An 18,000-nucleotide genomic window follows, 5' to 3' on the forward strand; every position below is an offset into this window, starting at 1 on the left:
ACCCACGTGACCCGCGCGCCTCCCCCCCTGCAATCAGAGTTTAGCGATGCCCACTGATGGATACATCTGGGTCTCTGTTCACCCCCGGCTATTGCTCTTTGGGCATTGATTCCACTGATCAGACCTCGAGAGGGCAGGCGGGGGAAGTGCAGCCAGGACAGCTAGCCTCACTCTTTCCAGACTGCACGCCGCTGGGCAAGGTGACTGCTGCCAATAGGAGAGAGGCTCTGGGAGAAGAACAGAACTCAGAAGGAAGGGAGACCCTTCTATTTCTGGTTTTGACTGTGCAGTAGCTGCTGGCAGTTGTAAAGCAGCAAGAGTGGGGTGATGCTGGAGCAGAAGTCAGGCTGGTCTGGACTCTGGAAACCTGCACGAAGGCAGCACCTTTTTGACACTGCCAGTCGTTGCGGTGTTTTGGATGGTGCAGCAGCAGGGGAAAGCTCATGGGCTCCTGTATCTTTTGTGTGGAACAGGCATGCTTTTGGGGGAGCGGGCGCTAGAAGGGGAACTGTGTTATGCCTAATAACAGCCCCTCAAAGATGTTTATGCTCAAATCCCGGAGAACTCTGGTTATACTATGTGACCTGGAAAAAGGGATTTTGTAAATGTAATTAAGGTTACAGACCTTAAAACAGGCAGGTTATCCTGATTGTATTGGGTTGGCCAAAAAGTTCGTTCGGGTTTTTCATACCATCTTATGGAAAAATTCAAACGAACTTTTTGGCCAACCCAAAATTATTTTATTGGAAAATTTATCTATGTATTAGATAAGACAATTAAGATAAGACAATTTCCACTATAAGGAAATTGTTTGTATTTTGTTTTACAATTACTGGGTGGGCAAGTTCTTATTCAGTAGTTGTATCCATAAAATCCTTTAATTATTCAGTCCTACATTAGAATTTAAAAAAAGCAGGTTATCCTGGATTTTTCTGGATGAGCCCAGTAGTGTGGAAAATTAACCCCAGATTAAATGCTGCTTTTGTCCCACCTAAAAAAGCTTAAAAGCAAGACTCAGAAGGGTCACACTTATTTTGAATAACTGTGTTCCTGAACAAAGCTCAAGAATATTTATAGGAATACAAAAATATCCAGCAAGCAAGGTAAAAGTCATAGTGTTTGGTGATCAATCAAAAATTACTGGTCATGTGAAGAAACAAGAAAACACAAACCATAACGAGGGAAAAGAAAATCAATCAGCTGAAACTGAACCAGCACTGACACAGACAATAGAATTAGTAAACAAACACATAAACACTGTCATTATAACTGATTCCATATTCTCAAGAAGCTAGAAGAAGACTTGCAAATGTTAAGTAGAGACATGGAATATATATAAAAAAAAACAAAAACCCAAACTGAACCTCTAGATATGAAAACCACAATGGCTTAGATTTTTAAAAAACCAAAAAAACCAAAAAAATCACAGGATGGGATTAACAGCAGAGTAGGCATTTAAGAAAAAATTAGTAAACTTGAAGATGTAGCAAAAGAAATTATCCCAATGAAACACAGAGAGAAAAAAAGACTGAAATAAAATAAAGCATGTAACCTATGGAATGACTTCAAGTGGCCTGGAAGTGTCCAACGCAGAAGGCAGTTGGGGAAACAAAAATATTTTTTAAAACGACTGAAAACTCTCCAAATTTAGAGAAAGCTATGAACTCACAGACTTAAAAAGCTCAATGGACACTAAGCACAAAAAACACAAAGAAGCTAGAAAGGCACATCAATCATAATTACATTGCTTGCTACCAGTAAGAAAGAGAAAAATCTTAAAAGAAGCCAGAAAAAAAGGGCACATTATATACAAAGGAACAAAAATAAAGATGACAATAGCTTCCTCATCAGAAATATTGCAAGACTCAACTTACTAGAATCAGAAATGAAAGCACAGACATTAAAATCAATTTCACAGAAATAAAAAGGACCATAAGAGGAATACAATGAATAATTGTATGGCAACAAATTGGATAACCTGTATAAAATGAACAAATTCCTAGAACTGCACTAGCTATCAAAGCTGACTCATGAAGAAATAGAAAATCTGAAAAGAACTCTAGTTAGTAAGGAAATTAAATCAGTAATCAAAAATCTCAACAAATGGAAAGCCCAGAGGTAGATGGCTTCACTGGTAAATTCTACCAAACATTTAAAGAATGTCCTAATCCTTCTCTAACTCTTCTAAAAAATTGAAGGGAGGAAACACTTCTAACTCATTCTATGAGGCCAGTGTGACCCTGATACAAAAGCCAGACAAACACACTGTAAGAAAACTACAAATCAATATCCCAGATGGCTATTGACACAAAAATCTTCAACAAAATACTAGCAAATTGAATTCAGCAGCATATTAAAAGAATTATTTTTTATGGCCAAGTGGGATTTACTCCTGGAGTGCAAGTATGGTTCAACAAATGAAAACCAATTAATGTAACACCCCACATTAATAGAATAAAGGAGGGAGTTCCCTGGTGGTCTAATGGTTAGGATTTGGAGCTCTCATTGCTGTGGCCCAGGTTCAATCCCTGGTGGGAGAACCGAGATCTCACAAGCTGCGCAACGTGGCCAAAAAAAAAAAAAAAAGAATGAAGGAAAAAAACCCATGTGATAATCTCAGTTGCAGCAAAAGCATATGACAAAATTCAGCTCAATTTCATGATAAAAACATTCAACAAGCTAGGAATAGAAGGGAACGTCCTCAATAGGATAAAACCATATATGAAAAATCCACAGCTGACATCATATTCAACAGTGAAAGACCAAACTTGTCCCTTAAGATCAGGAAAAAGACAAAATACCTACTTTCACTAACTCTATTCAACATAGTACTGGAAATTCTAGCCAGAGCAATTAGGCAAGAAAAAGAAATAAAAGGCAAATTGGAAAGGAAAAAGTAAAATTATCTCTGTTTGCAGATGCCATGATCTTGTACATAGAAAATAAAGACTCCACAAAACCCTGTTAAACTAATAAAAGAATTCAGCAAAATTGCAAGACACAATGAAAATCAACACACAAAATTCTGTTGCATATCTATACACTAGCAATGAACAATCCAAAAAAGAAATGAAAACAATTCCATTTATAATAGTATTAAAAAGAATAAAAAGGAATAAATTTAACAGAGGCAAAAACTTGTACACTGAAAACTAAAACGACATTGCTGAAAGGAATGAAAGAAGACAAAATTGGAAAGATATTCTGTGTTTATTAATTGGAAGACATAATTAAGGTGTCAATTCCAAAGCAATCTAGAGATTCAACACAATCTTATTACTGGTATTTTTTTGCAGATATAGAAAAACCCATCCTAAAATTTATATGGAATCTCAAGGGCAATAGCCAAAACAATTGTGAGAAAGAAGAACAAAGCTATAGGACTCAGACTTCCTGATTTCAAAATGAACTACAAAGCTACAGTAATCAAACAGTGTGACACTGACATAAGGACAAACATATATCAATGGTACAGAATAGAGAGTCCAGAAATAAACCGTCACGTATATGGTCAATTGATTTTTGACAAGAATGCTAAGACCATTCAGTGAGAGAAAGAACAGTCTTTTCTACAAATAGTGCTGGGAAAACTGGATATCCACATGTAGACGAATGAAGTTGGACCTTTACCTTGTACTATACATAAAAATTGATGCAAAACAGATCAAAGACCTAAACTTAATGGCTAAAACTACAAAACTCCTAGAAGAAAACATAGCGGACAATATTCATGACACTTGTTTTGGCATTTATTCCTTGGTTATGACACCAAGAGCTTAGGCAAAAAAAGAAAAAACAGATAAATAAGACTTTATCAAAATTTAAAACTTTTGTGTATCAAAGGACACTGTCAAGAGAAGGAAAAGACAAGCCATGGAATGGGAGAATATATTTGCAAATCATATATTTAATGAAGGATTAACACAGAATAAAAGCTCCTCCAACTCAACAACGAAAACCAAACAATCCAGTTCAAAATGGGCAAAGGATTTGAACAGACAGTTCTGCAAAGAAGATATGCAACATTAAAAGATGTTCAGGGCTTCCCTGGTGGCGCAGTGGTTGAGAATCTGCCTGCTAATGCAGGGGACACGGGTTCGAGCCCTGGTCTGGGAAGATCCCACATGCCGCGGAGCAACTAGGCCCGTGAGCCACAACTACTGAGCCTGCGCGTCTGGAGCCTGTGCTCCGCAACAAGAGAGGCCACGATAGTGAGAGGCCCGCGCACCGTGATGAAGAGTGGCCCCCGCTCGCCGCAACTAGAGAAAGCCCTCGCACAGAAACGAAGACCCAACACAGCCAAAAATAAATAAATAAATAAATAAAATTTAAAAAAAAAAGAATGATAGAGAAACTTAAAAAACAAACAAACAAAAAAGATGTTCAACAGGGCTTCCCTGGCGGCACAGTGGTTAAGAATCCGCCTGCTAATGCAGGGGACACAGGTTTGAGCCCTGGTCTGGGAAGATCCCACATGCCACGGAGCAACTAAGCCCCTGCACCACAACTTCTGAAGCCCAAGCGCCTAGAGCCCGTGCTCTGCAACAAGAGAAGCCACCGCAATGAGAAGCCCGTGCACCGCGTGCAGCAACATAGACTCAACACAGCCATAAATAAATTAATTAATTAAAAAAAAAAGATTCTCAACATCATTAGTCATTAAAGAAATGCAAATCAAAACTACAGTGAGATACCACTTCGTATCAACTATGATGATGATTATTTTTTTAAAAAGGAAAATTGCAAGTGTTAGTGAAGATGTGGAGAAATTGGAACCCTTGGGCATTGCCAGTGGGGATGTAAAATGGTGCAGCTGCAGGGGAAAACAGTTTGGCTCTTCCTCAAAAAATTAAGCAAAGAATTACCATAAGATCCAACAATTTTAATCCTAGGTATATATGCGAAAGAATTGAAAACAGAGATTCAATCAGATATTTGTACATCCATGCTCATAGCATCATTATTTACAATAGCCAAAAGATGGAAACAACCCAAATATCTATCAACAGATACATGGATAAACAAAATGTAGTATATACATTCAAGGGAATATTATTGAGCCATGAAAAGGAATGAAGTTCTGTCACATGCTACAACTTGAATGAACCTTGAAAACATAATGCTAAGTAAAATAAGCCAGACAGAAACAGACAAAAATTGTATTATTTCACTTGGTTGAGGTATCTACAATAGGCAAGTTCACAAAGACATAAAGTAGAACAGAAGTTTCCAGGGGCTGGGAGTAGAGGAAAATGGGGAGTGATTGTTTAGTGAGTCCAGAACTTCTGTTGAGATTATGAAACAGTTCTGGAAATGGATGGATATGGTTGCACAACACTGAGGAGTATACTTAATGCCACTGAACTGTATACTTCAAAATGGTTAAAATAGTAAATTTTACATTACATATATTTTACCACAATAAAATAAAGTAAAAAAAATTTTTATCTGGATGATGATATTTGGGACGATCTTTTCAACCTCATTCCTCATATTTTTATCACTTAAACTCTTTGTAATATATATATAAGAACAACATAAAGTGGTTTTATAAACACTGGGGGGACTTCCTTGGTGGCACAGTGGTTAAGAATCCACCTGCCAATGCAGGGGACACGGGTTGGAGCTCTGGTCTGGGAAGATCCCACATGCCGCGGAGCAACTAAGTCCGTGTGCCACAACTGCTGAGCCCGTGTGCCTAGAGCCTGTGCTCCGCAACAGGAGAAGCCACTGCAGTGAGAAGCCTGCGCACCGCAACAAAGAGTAGCCCCCGCTCACCACAACTAGAGAAAGCCCGCGTGCAGCAACGAAGACCCAACGCAGCCAAAAATAAATTAAGAACAACAACAACAACAACAACAACAAAAAACTCTAAAAAAAAAAATTATTAAGATTCAAGGGACTTCCCTGGTGGTCCAGTGGGTAAGACTCCACGCTCCCAGTGTAGGGGGCCTGTGTTCGATCCCCGGTCAGGGAACTAGATCCTGCATGCATGTTGCAACTAAGAAGTCTGCACACTGCAACTAAAGATTCTGCATGCCGCAACTAAGACCCGGTACAGTCAAAACAAACAAATAAATAAATATTTTAAAAAATTCTTAAGATTCAAGATGGTGACCCCAGAGCATTCAACCAAGCGTGGGCATCCGGGGGGTGGGGGGCACCTGCCCAGCAGTCACCCTGGTGTTGAGTTACAGGCTCTGGATGTGCTTCCTTCAGCTTCAACCGCGTGACTACCCAGTGAGGGGTGGGTGGCTATGAACCGCAAATGCTAAGGACCGCCTGCACGTAATCTCTCTCTCTCTCTCTTCCTGGGGTAACAGATCTTCTCTGAGACAATCGGGTCAGTGTCTACGGCTTACAAAACACAGAGCGATGGAGAGGGAAGGAGGGCGGTGGACAGAGGGAGAGGGAGAGAGACTCCCGATTCTGTGCCCTGTGAGGGGATCCGACCTTTCTTCTGATTCGAGGCAGGAGCCCCATCCCCACCCAGTTACCCTCCCACAAAGGCACTGGGAACGGAGGGAGGGTGACGGTACCAGGCGCACTGCAGAGAAGACGTGCACACACCCACCCCTCGGCTAGCCGCACACGGCACACAGATGGCGGGGCGTGTGGCTCAGCCCGCCTTCGCTGCGGTTCTCAGCAGCTTGCTCCTTACATGCTCCTGGAAAGTGATGGAGGGAGGTGTGCTCTCCCTGGGCTCAGGAACACGCAGCCCCCCTGGACACTTACGACTTGCAGTCTCCAGCCGGACCAGGCAGTTGAGGAAGTCATCGAAGCCCAGTTGGAGCTCCTGGTCTGCGTACCTGAGGACGACCAGCTGCAGGAGGGGAGTGCTGAGCTGGAAGCCTGCGGGGAGAGGGGGGAGGCATGGCCGCCCTGGGTGAGCCCCACAGGGTGCAACTTCGGGAGCACCAGGGCTGGACCAAGGAAGGGAGCTAGTGTCCGCCCGGCGCCCTTGGCTCCGATGCCGTATGACAGTGTGCCTCTGTCGGGGGGACACTGGTGAACCCACAGCTGTACCTTCTGAGTTCGCCAAGTTCAGGGTCTTGGCTTTGACCTCACATCCCCCATAGGGTCTTGCTGACTTTTCAGGAAGCCTTGCTCGGGAGAACTTGGTGCTGGACAGTGTTTAAGGCCCAAGCCCGGTGCCTCCCTCTGGTGCCAGGGCTCCACTTCCAGCTCCTGCTGGCCCTGGGGGGATTCCAGCCAGGACACCCGCAGTAAGTGTCTGTTTCTCATGGGCATTTTAACCCAGAGGTGCTGGGGGCTCTGGAGATCCAGTTATGCCACTGCCCTCAGTGAAAGACCCCATGCTAGGCTCGTTCACACACGCCCACGATGGAGCGAGAACCTGGGCCTGGATGCTTTGCTTCCCTTCTCTTTGCTTATTCGACCTCTTTGCTCATTGGTCGAATGAGGGGTTTAGAGAAGGTAACGCTCCTTATAGATTCAACACTTAAGGCTTTGATTTCTAACCAGCGTTGCCCTCTTTCATTTCAGCCTGCGCGCTCCCTTTCCAGGAGATGTTCAAAGTATTGCTTAGAAGCCTGCCCAGGGTCTTCCTGTGTCCTCTTTCCCGATTCCAGACCGAGAGGGGGCCAGTCCAGAGGCAGGACATGGTTTCTGGAGCCTGCACTGTGGAGCTGGCTGGGGGCAACACCCAGAATCCTGGCGTCTGCTCCGGATGGGGCAGGAAGAGGGCAGGGTGAGGGCGGATTCCCTCCCCACCCCAAGCCGGGAAGAAAAAGACGTGGCCACACCTCCCTTTCCGAAGGGCTCCCTTTTCTCCCTGCTCCGTCCTTCTGCCCTAGAAACCAGGTCCCCAGACCCTAAGACGATCAGGCCCTTCTCCTCTGTGGCACTCTCCACATTTATAATTAATTTTGTTTCTTTGCCATTACACAGGACCCAAGCTGGTCCTGATTTTGTCCCATTATCAGACCATGAAGCTGACAGTGTTTCCCGATGTTTATTTTACCTGGAAGGGAACCAGATTCCAGGCTTTGGCCGGGCCCAGGGGTATGTCTGTGAAGCTTGCTTTGTGAGAAATGCCTTGTGGCCTGGTAGGGTGTAGGCAGGCTGCAGTGGCCGTCCTATGCAAAGGACAGCTGAGTCCCAGAGACTCAGACTGCCCCGGCAGGGGCTGCCAGAGGGTTAGGAATGCCACCTGGAGTCCATCGCTCATGCAGGAAATGGGTATAAACGACAACAGAATCATTGGTTTGGATTCAGTCTGCTGGTGACAAAGCCAGAGACGGGGCCTCCGTGGCAGAGGGATACACGAACTCTGTGTACCACAAACCTGACCCCAAACCATGGGATGGACATGCCCTGCCTCTCTGTGTTAATCGCCATCTGAAAGCAGAAATTAAAGGCTTGGGAGCTTGCCACCAGAGTCGCATATAACTTTGCTTGGCCAGAAAATTGGCCAGAGGCTGAGGCCTCCAGGGGTCAGGCTGAGTTCAGCCTCAGTGGATACACTTTAAAGGTCCCTGATGAGGGTGAGCAAGTCCTGAATTTGAGGCTGGGCCCCGCCCTTAAGAAGCATCGATTCTGGTCAAAGTCCAGCCCCCTCCCTGGGCCGCGAGAGGTGAGTGGCTGCCACAGACGGCACCCGGCACGCAGACAGCTTTCGCCCGCGGCCCAGGCTTCCCTTTCCCTGTGGCTTTCAGGGCGGTCCGCAGCTCGCAGGAGGACATGGTGCCAGATGTGTCAGCATCAAACTGAAGGAAAAGGCTCTGTAGGGGGGAGAGCAGAGGCATCGAGAATGCGAGCACGCAGAAGCCCCCGGTGAGGCTCCTTTGATGGCAGTAACGGGGTCCATGCAGGGGAGAGACTCCTCACCGGGCGGAAGGGGCAATGGTAGGCTTAGGGTCTCCAAAAGTGTGGGTGCCTTTGTTTTCCTTTCGTATTGGGTGGAAGCCCTGCGGTACTGCCATAAGTATGGGAAGTAACTATGGGAATTCCGTCTTGATTTCCTCCCTTCCACCTTTTCAAACACAAATCCTCTGGTCGGCAGCACCTGGACCTTTAAAATCCCCTTCTGGGACTTCCCTGGTGGTCCAGTGGCTAAGACTCCGTGCTCCCAACGCAGGGGGGGGTCCAAGTTCCATCTCTGGTCGGGGAACTAGATCCCGCATGCACGCCTCAACTGAGACATGGCTCGGCCAAAATAAATAAATTAATTAATTAATTAAAAAATCAAATCAAATCAAATCCCCTTCTGCTCTAGGCTTGTACAGTCCCCTAGCAGCCACGCACTGGCTGGGTTACAGACTGCCCACTTCTTCAGCTTGTCCCAGAACACTCTGAATTCACCAAACGCTAGCTTCCCATTGCCACCGGTCTGTGCACGTGAATTAAGGAGGAAAGGACGACGTGAGCATCATGTCACCCCAAGGCTCCTGGGGCTGCAGGGGAGGAGGGCAATGGGCTGGCATGGGTGACATGTGTGACCCAGGCTCAGGGCTCTGCGGGAGGGGGTTTAATTATTAAGCCATGAATCTCTGAAGAGGGGGCATGGCAGGGGTGAGGGGGGATGGCAAAAGAAAGGTTGAAAACACACATATGAAAAACTCTTCATTGCCCTGGACGGCACCCCAAAGTGGCAAAAAGATCCCCAAGTCCCTTCACAAACATTCCCCCCCATTGGCCAGTCTGTGCCTCTTTTTTTTTTTTTTTTTTTTTAATTTTTGTCTGCACTGGGTCTTCATTGCTGCGTGTGGGCTTTCTCTAGTTCCGGCGAGCGGGGGCTACTCTTCCTTGAGGTGCGCGGGCTTCTCATTGCGGTGGCTTCCCTTGTTGTGGAGCACGGGCTGTAGGTGTACGGGTTTCAGTAGTTGCAGCTCGTGCGCTCAGTAGTTGTGGCTTTCAGGCTCTAGAGTGCAGGCTCAGTAGTTGTGGCGCACGGGCTTAGTTGCTCCGTGGCATGTGGGATCTTCCCGGACCAGGGCTGGAACCCGTGTCCCCTGCACTGGCGGGCGGATTCTTAACCACTGCGCCACCAGGGAAGTCTCCTGTGCCTCTTGATTTTGTTCCAATTCAGCACCAGTGTCTCCCAGGCTTTGGTTATTCTCTGTGAAGAAGACTCTCCACATTCTAGGGAAGTCTGCATTAGAGAAAAACACTTAACATCTATTTCTGCCCGCATATTTGGAAGGATACGTCCATTAGAGAAATGATGTTTTTACAGGAAGTCAGGCTTAGCTTCTTGAATTTGATGTCCTTTTCTGAAATCACACAAGAAAGCAGAATTCAGTTGACCCCTGATAAGATAAACCTATTTCCATCTGCTGAAAGTCCAGTAGGGTGGTTAGATCTGGGTTGGTGAGGGTGGTGATGTGGTCACTCTTAAGATGCTGGTGAGAGTAGAACATGGCCTTTGGGGAGGAACATTTGCAAAATATAAAAAAAGCTTTACAAGCTTTAAAAATAGGGATATCCTTCCACTCTTTATCCGAGTTTCAAGAGTCCCAAGCAAAGAATTATAAGTTAAGATTTTTATCATCAGGTTACTTGTAATGGCAAAAACTTAGAAATGATACAAATGACCAATGGAAGGGTATGGACAACAGTTAGGTTATGTCCATATGATGGATTATTATACAATCCTTAAGAATCATGCTTTGATTCTTAAGATCATTTCTGGGGAAATGCTCATAAAAGTTAAGTTTAGGAGACAGGGTTTAACATTACTGGAGAAATTTGAACACACACATACTGCTAGTGAAAAGGTACAGAAATCACTTTAGAAAATAGGCAGCTTCTTAAGAAGCAAATATAGAGTTACTATTTAACCCAGCAATTGTCTTAGCTATATACCCCAGAGAAATGAAAACACATGACCATATAAAAGCTTGTACACGAATGTTCATAGCAGCATTATTCATAAAAACGAAAAAGTGGTAACAGCCCAAGTGTCCATCAATGGATGAATGGATAAACCCTACCTGGTATATTCAGACAATGGAATATTATCCAGCCATAAAAAGAAGTGAAGGGGTCCTGACACGTTACAACATGGATGGACCTAGAAGATGTCATGCTAAGTGAAAGAAGCCAGCCAAAGAGGACCACATTTTATATGATTCCTTTTATAAGAAAAGTCCGGAACAGGCAAATCTATGGAGACAGAAAACGGATGAGTGCTTGCCAGGGGCTGGGGGTTCGGGGGAAGGTAGTAAATGCTACTGGCACGTGGTTTCTTTTTGGAGTGATGAAATGCTCTGAATCAAATGAAAATTGATTGTGGTGATGGTTGCACAACTCTATGAACATACTAACATCCACTGAGTTGTATATGTTATTTTTTAAAATTTTTTATTTCTTATACAATTTTAAAGGTTATTTTCCATTTGCAGTTATTACAGAATGTTGGCTATATTCTCTGTTGTACAGTACATCTTTGTAGCCTGTCTTACACCCTATAGTTTGTACCTCTTATTTCCCCCACCCCTGCTTCCCTCTCCTCTCTGGTAACCGCTAGTTTGTTCTCTATATCTGTGAGTCTACTTCTTTTTGGTTATATATTCACTAGTTGGTTGTATTTCTTAGATTCCACAGTATTTGTCTTTCTCTGTCTGATTTATTTCACTTAGCAGAGTTGTATACTTCAAACGGGTAAATTGTACAGTATGTGAATTAGCTCTCAAAGCTGTTGATTCAAAAAATAATATTGCATCTATAGTGTAATACCTATTATGTGTGTACCTATATATACAGAGAGAGACACACACCCACAGACTACACATTTGGTACAGAAACACATACACAAAGACACACATATATGTTAAAGTGGTTATCTATGGGTAGTGAGATTAGCCGTGATGTTTGCCTTTGTCATTAGGCTTTTCTGCATTTTTCAGAATCTTTTACCATAAACTTGAATCATTAGTGTAATCAAGAAATGAGTGGGCTTCCCTGGTGGCGCAGTGGTTAAGAATCCGCCTGCCAGTGCAGGGGACACGAGTTCGAGCCCTGGCCGGGGAAGATCCCACATGCCGCGGAGCAACTAAGTCCACGCGCCACAACTACTGAGCCTGCGCTCTAGAGCCCACGAGCCACAACTACTGAGCCGGCGTGCCACAGCTACCGAAGCCCACGTGCCTAGAGCCCATGCTCTGCAACAAGAGAAGCCACTGCAATGAGAAGCCTGCGCACCGCAACGAAGAGTAGGCCCTGCTCGCCGCAACTAGAGAAAACCTGTGCACAGCAACGAAGACCCAATGCAGCCAAAAATAAATAAATAAAATAAATAAATTTTTTAGAAAAGAAAGAAACGAGCAATGAAAGCTACTTTAAAAGTCTACCTAAAGTCAGCCCTGAAAAGCCGGTCTGCAGCTCTGAGGAGCAGGGGATCCGGGGGAGCTGGAAGGAGACCCAGGCGCCAGGCCGTTCGTCACACATCCCTCGTCCCCTCTATGGGAGCCCTGGGATCCCCGGGGTGCAGGTAGGGGTAGTGGGTGTGAGTACGTACTCTTTTGCAGCACAGCATTTAAACCATATTCGAGCTCCTCCGCGGTTACCTCTGTGTCCTGTTGAAGTGGAGACAACTGCTTTTTATGGCCCTCAGCACCTTCTCTCTTAGAGTTTCTTCCAGTTCTGGGCGTGATTGGGCTCAAGTGATTGGCCTCAGGACCCTGATGGAGGTCCTGTGCCCGCTTACTTCTCAGGGACCGGCAGGCCCCCAAAAAAGCGTGGGAAAACTTCCCCAATCCCCGAGCTGAAGCTCCCCAGGTGATTCTGATGCTGGCGGAGGTTTGGGGCTCAGTCTCCAAGCAACTGCACAGCAGAAGCACCTGGAGAGCTTTAAAAAAACCCCACACAGAGTTGGGGGGCTCACCCCAGGGCCCTCTTCAATCAGAAGACTTGGGAGTATGGCTCATGGGTTATTTTCAAAACCTCTAGGGGTGAATTTCAGAATCACCGGTCTAAGGCGGGCTACTAAGTCCCACTGAATCTCTGCATCCTCAGCCCTGAGAAGTTTGTTGGAAACGCAAAGTCTCAAGCCCCACCCAGACCTCCTGACCAGGAAATCTGCACTTCCAGGAGGACCTGGTGATTTTTATGTCCAAGACAGTTTGAGGAGCCCTCATGTCGGGCTCCTTTGTCCAGGACTTTGAACCAGCAGCGGGAAACACAACTGCCTGTGGGGTGACTTTCACCTCTGCCCACCCAGGCTCCATCCCTGAGCGCCTGAGGCCTGGGGAGTGGGTGCTGGGACGTGCAGCCCTAGTGAAGATTCACGGATGCAACCTCAGCCCCGCAGGAGCAGAGGAGGCCAGAGAGACAGAACCCTGAGCCCGGTCATCCGGCTTGTCTGAAGAACAGCAGGGCCAGGACCAAGCGCCTGAGCTCTAGAGGCTCCTTTGGGTTGTTACTAAAGGTTGAACAAATCTGCAAAGTTCCCTCCTTCCCTTCCAAACCCGGGTCTCTGTTTCTGACAACTTCTGTGGTCTCCCACCTGCCTCCTCACTCTGGCAGCTCCCCCAGGCCAGTCCTACAGAGGCACCTGAGCTGGGAATTTCTCCCTCCTTCCCACTCTTCTCCAGCCCAGACTGTGGTCCCCAGGTCTCCCTGACCTGCCTGTTTATTCCAGTGCCCGAAAGCCCACCATTAGGGATTCATCCCCCATGTGTAGGTGACACCCCTCTTCCACAGCTCAGAGCCTGGTCAGAGGAAAGATGCTCACATAGTCATTAGCTCCTTGCCCTGAATTGGTTTATCAGGCTTATTTTATTTCCGGCTTCCAACGGAGAAGCTTCCAGGGAACACAGATGGGGCAGCTCCCAGGACGATGGAAGCCCTGACAGGGGCAGGGAAAACCCAGGTCCCCCAGGAGCGGTCAGGGCCCCTCAGCAATAAAGCTGGGCAGCTGAGGATGGAAATGGAGGGTGCAAAGGGCTGCAGGCGGGGCACAGACGGTCTCTCCTTCCCAGTGCCCAGCCTGGCCGCGCCTCTGGTGCTAATGGACAAAATGCCCGTGCGCGTCTGCAGTCTAACGGCGGCCTCCCTGAATATCGCCGCCTCTGGCCAGAGCGGACAGAAGGCTTCCTTTACTCATCTGAGCTCTTGGGGCGCTACTGCTCTATCCACAGCGCAGACTGGGATGGGAGATGGTGCGGAGGTGGCAGTCTTTAGGGCCTCTTGTGTGCACCGGTCTCACTTTGCGACCAGCTCCATCAAGCCTCAGGCACCAAACCTCGGGCACCAAGCCTCTGGGAAGTGTAACAACAACCTTCCTGCATCCCCGGGGGGAAGCCGTGCCCCTCAGCACGGCAGGGGACCCAGGGCAGCCTACATCACCAGCGACTTGTTCAAACAGGGCCCGGAGCTGCCGTTCCTCCTCTGTCTCCTGGCCAGGCGGAGTCGGCATTGGTGGCTGAAAATTAACCAGAGGAACTTGCACTGAACCCGCGAAAAGGAAACTTGAAATGGCAGGACAGAAGAGCCCCAGGCTGGAGGTGGTGTCGCCCCATGGGAGAAGCTGGGACCTCCCAGCCACATGATGCCGTGCGCTCTGTAGTTGAGCTCTGAACTGGCTGCTGTCTGTGGCATTACGGTCTCCATTCCTCGTGAAGCTTCTTTAGGAGTGTCTGGAAGGACTTTGTTAGTGGGACTCTTAAGACTGCTTGCCTAAAGGAGGCCTGACCCCTGACTGCGTTAGGGTCCCTGCAGCTCCTCTATCTCAACACTCATTAGATATCTCAACACTCAACACTCATGGACTAATTAGATATCTCAACTCTCAACACTCAACGCTCATGGACTAATTACTTGCTTAATCATCTGACTTTGAGGGCAGGAGACTGTTGCTAGCACAGAACCCAGGAACTGGAGCGTGGAAAGCTCAGTCAATGTCTTGGGTGTTTCGTCTTCTTCTGTTTTGGGCCCCATTAACAAGCCCCCACTCGGTGCCTGCTACACCTCAGCGCCTCTTAGAAACTTTACAGCCCCGGGACAAGTAGAAAATCAGCCCCCCGTCACTCCCACATGCAATGCAGGGAAGAAGTAATGTGTTCCCCCGAGAATCTAGAAAAAGAGATCTTTTTGAAAAGAATGTACCTGCCTCTCTTATTCTCTTTCTATCATTTGTTTTTCTTAAATTGGGCACACGTTTAAGATACTCCACTCCCTCTGGGAACAGCAGCTGCTTCTCAGGGAAAAGAGTAAGTCGGTAGCACAAAGGAAGATCACCCCAAACACAGCTTTCTAGCAAGCACCTACCTCACTACCATGCCGGGTTCTGTTGGGCCAGGGGAGTTTGGAAGGCACAAGTCGTTCTCCAGGAGGTTAGAGCCAAGGTGCTTATCTACCTGGTCGCAGATAGCCATTCCTTGAACTCCAGAGTTTTAAATGACGCTATGGTTAGAGGGACGAGTTCAAGGATGTCACTGGGTCCCACCCTCCAAGGTAACCGAAAAGGCTCACCTCAGGAAGGTCGATGTGTACAGTTCCGCCCATGTCCCTGTGGGGACAGAAAGCACCCGACTCAATGTGGGTTAACTTCCTCCTTAGAACCTGCAGCACTGAAGGGCCCAGACGTACGGAAGGTTCTGTCCCACTGGAGCCCTCCTTTCTCAGCGACATTCCATCTCACCAGGCTGCAGATCTGTATGTGGCTCTCCCTCTGCCGTCACCACTCAGACTCTGCCCAGCATGAAAATGAGAAGGAGGCGGCTTAGCCATCACCCAAAGAGAACTTGCAAAGCCTGGACCTCCAGAAGTGAAAGAAGCTAAACCAGCAGTCATTCCCTATTTCCTGGATGCACTCTGACCAGGGATGTTTATGAAGTGTTACACATTCAATAGAATAGCAGAACCTCTGAGGTCCCATAAGCAGAGAGGATTTGTGACACGCTCCCCATAAACTGTCTCATTGGAGACAGTCATTCAACCTACTGAGGGTTAACTATTCATGAGGGAATTTTAAAAGATTATAGAGCAAGTTGAGTTGGACCAAAAAGACTGGCCCTGGGGCAGCATCATTTGCCCCTGCCCCTCCTGCAGAAGTAACCCTTGTTCCCACTGGAGGTAGGGGAGTCGTGGGTTGTATGCTTATTTTTGGGCAAAGAGGAAAGATAACTGGGAAGATGTTTATTTTGCTGTTCACATCCTTAGGGGAACCTGTAGTGTTTGGAAAGCAGTGACACTGGAGCAGGCTTCAGCTTCTGTTGATACTGAAAACATTCGGAAGAATCTACTCTTTTTAAATTCAAACCTGAAGCACTCCCAAATAAAAACTGCTGGAGGGACTTCCCTGGTGGTCCAGTGGTTAAGAATCCGCCTTCCAATGCAGGGGATGCGGGTTCGATCCCTGGCCAGGGAACTGAGATCCCACATGCCACTAAGATCCCACATGGCGCGGGGCAACTAAGCCCGTGCGCCACAACTAGAGAAGCCCGCGTGCCGCAACGAAGAGCCCGCACGCTGCAATGAAAGATCCCGCGTGCCGCAACTAAGACCTGATGCAGCCAAATAAATAAATATTAAAACAAACAAAAAACAAAAAACTGCTGGAAGCTCAAAGGGAACAGAAACAGGCAAACACGAGGATGGCACCGGGCAGCCTCCCTCTCCTCCTCTCCCCCTGGGCCACCACAGAGCTGTCAGAGCTCTTTTATTGTTCAGAACCCTCTCATGAGAACTAAACCAGTGGAAAGAGCTTCGTGTGGCTCTTCTGTTATTGACTACGGAGCTGATTTTTAGGATCATTATCAGAGCAGGTCGAGTATCTCGTTCAGGGCAAGGGGGAGTACGGAGTTGGCTTTGCCACCTAGAAACCACCAATGCTGAGGACTCGGACCTCACCCCACTGATGGGACTGAGAACAAGAAGTGCAGGATTGGAACAACCTGACTTTCTCTCTCTTCCACCCACACGAGTCACCAATCTGCCTCGATCTGAATGGGGTGCTTTTGCGTGAACAGATGCTGGGATGTTCATCATCAGGTTGTGCTAGTACATGGGAGAAGACTGGAGAGCAGCTCTCCAGCACAGTTTTTAAAAATTAGAGACTTTATTGCCTCGATTGAGCTGATGAGAAAGAAACATGACTCTTGCATTGGTTTGGGAAACCCAACCAGACTTTCTAATTGGGAGTGCAGTTGACCCTTGAACAACCTAGGTCTGAACTGCTTGGGTCAAACGAGGCAGATTTTTTGCAATAAATATAGTACGATGTTTACAATCCCTGGTTGGTTGAACCCACAGGTACAGAACGCGTGTGTGCCGAGCGCTGACCGCAGGACTTGAGTGTGGGAGGGTTTTGGTATCCGTGGCGGGTCCTGGAACCAATCCCCTGCAGATAGCGAGGATGACTGTATTCTCAGCACACACTATCCCACTAGACAACAGATAAAGCCAGAGCAGACCACGGAGTCACAGCTGTCTCTACCTTGTTATCTCAGGTTGATCCTTTGTTGGGGATTGATCTGACTTAAATACAGAATTCCTAGATCTTGCCATTCTCTTGTGATCCCTCGAAATGGAGTCTTGTATCTTGAACCCCTTTTTCCCTCTGCCGCAGAACAAAAAATTGCTAACAGGCAGTAATGGGAAATTTTTTCCATAGAAGTACCTGATACGAAATAATGTTGCTAAGACACTGAAAAGGAGAGGTGGCAGAATGTCAGGGATAGAGAATGGCAGTCATACTGGTGTGGTGTAAGCCCCAGGCAGTTAGCTTTCTTGATTGTAATGTAAATGCCTGACATTAAGCTTTTTTAAAAATAATTAATTAATTAATTTTTTGGCTGCATTGGGTCTTCGTTGCTGCACGTGGGCTTTCTCTAGTTGCGGCGAGTGGGGGCTACACTTTGTTGCGGTGCGTGGGCTTCTCATTGTGGTGGCTTCTTTTGTTGCAGAGCACGGGCTCTAGGCGCGCGGACTTCAATAGTTGTGGCATGTGGGCCCAGTAGTTGTGGCTCATGGGCTCTAGAGCACAGGCTCAGTAGTTGTGGCGCATGGGCTTAGTTGCTCCGTGGCATGTGGGAT

General features: G+C 46.9%; 1 protein-coding gene across 1 annotated transcript in view; it reads right to left on the reverse strand.

Moving 5' to 3' along the window:
- Positions 1-634: 634 nt before the first annotated feature.
- Positions 635-18,000, reverse strand: part of CAPN9 (calpain 9) — a gene marked incomplete at its 5' end in the record, with an annotated part of 54,342 nt that continues 36,976 nt past the window's right edge. The window contains 7 exon segments of the mRNA XM_082339688.1: positions 635-7,135; positions 8,553-8,744; positions 9,284-9,352; positions 10,171-10,235; positions 12,482-12,539; positions 14,306-14,386; positions 15,436-15,472. Coding sequence (XP_082195814.1) covers positions 6,620-7,135; positions 8,553-8,744; positions 9,284-9,352; positions 10,171-10,235; positions 12,482-12,539; positions 14,306-14,386; positions 15,436-15,472 — 1,018 coding nt within the window. The 3' untranslated portion in view covers positions 635-6,619.

Source organism: Balaenoptera borealis (assembly GCF_965194805.1).
Source record: "Balaenoptera borealis genome assembly, chromosome: 10".
NCBI lineage: Eukaryota > Metazoa > Chordata > Mammalia > Artiodactyla > Balaenopteridae > Balaenoptera > Balaenoptera borealis.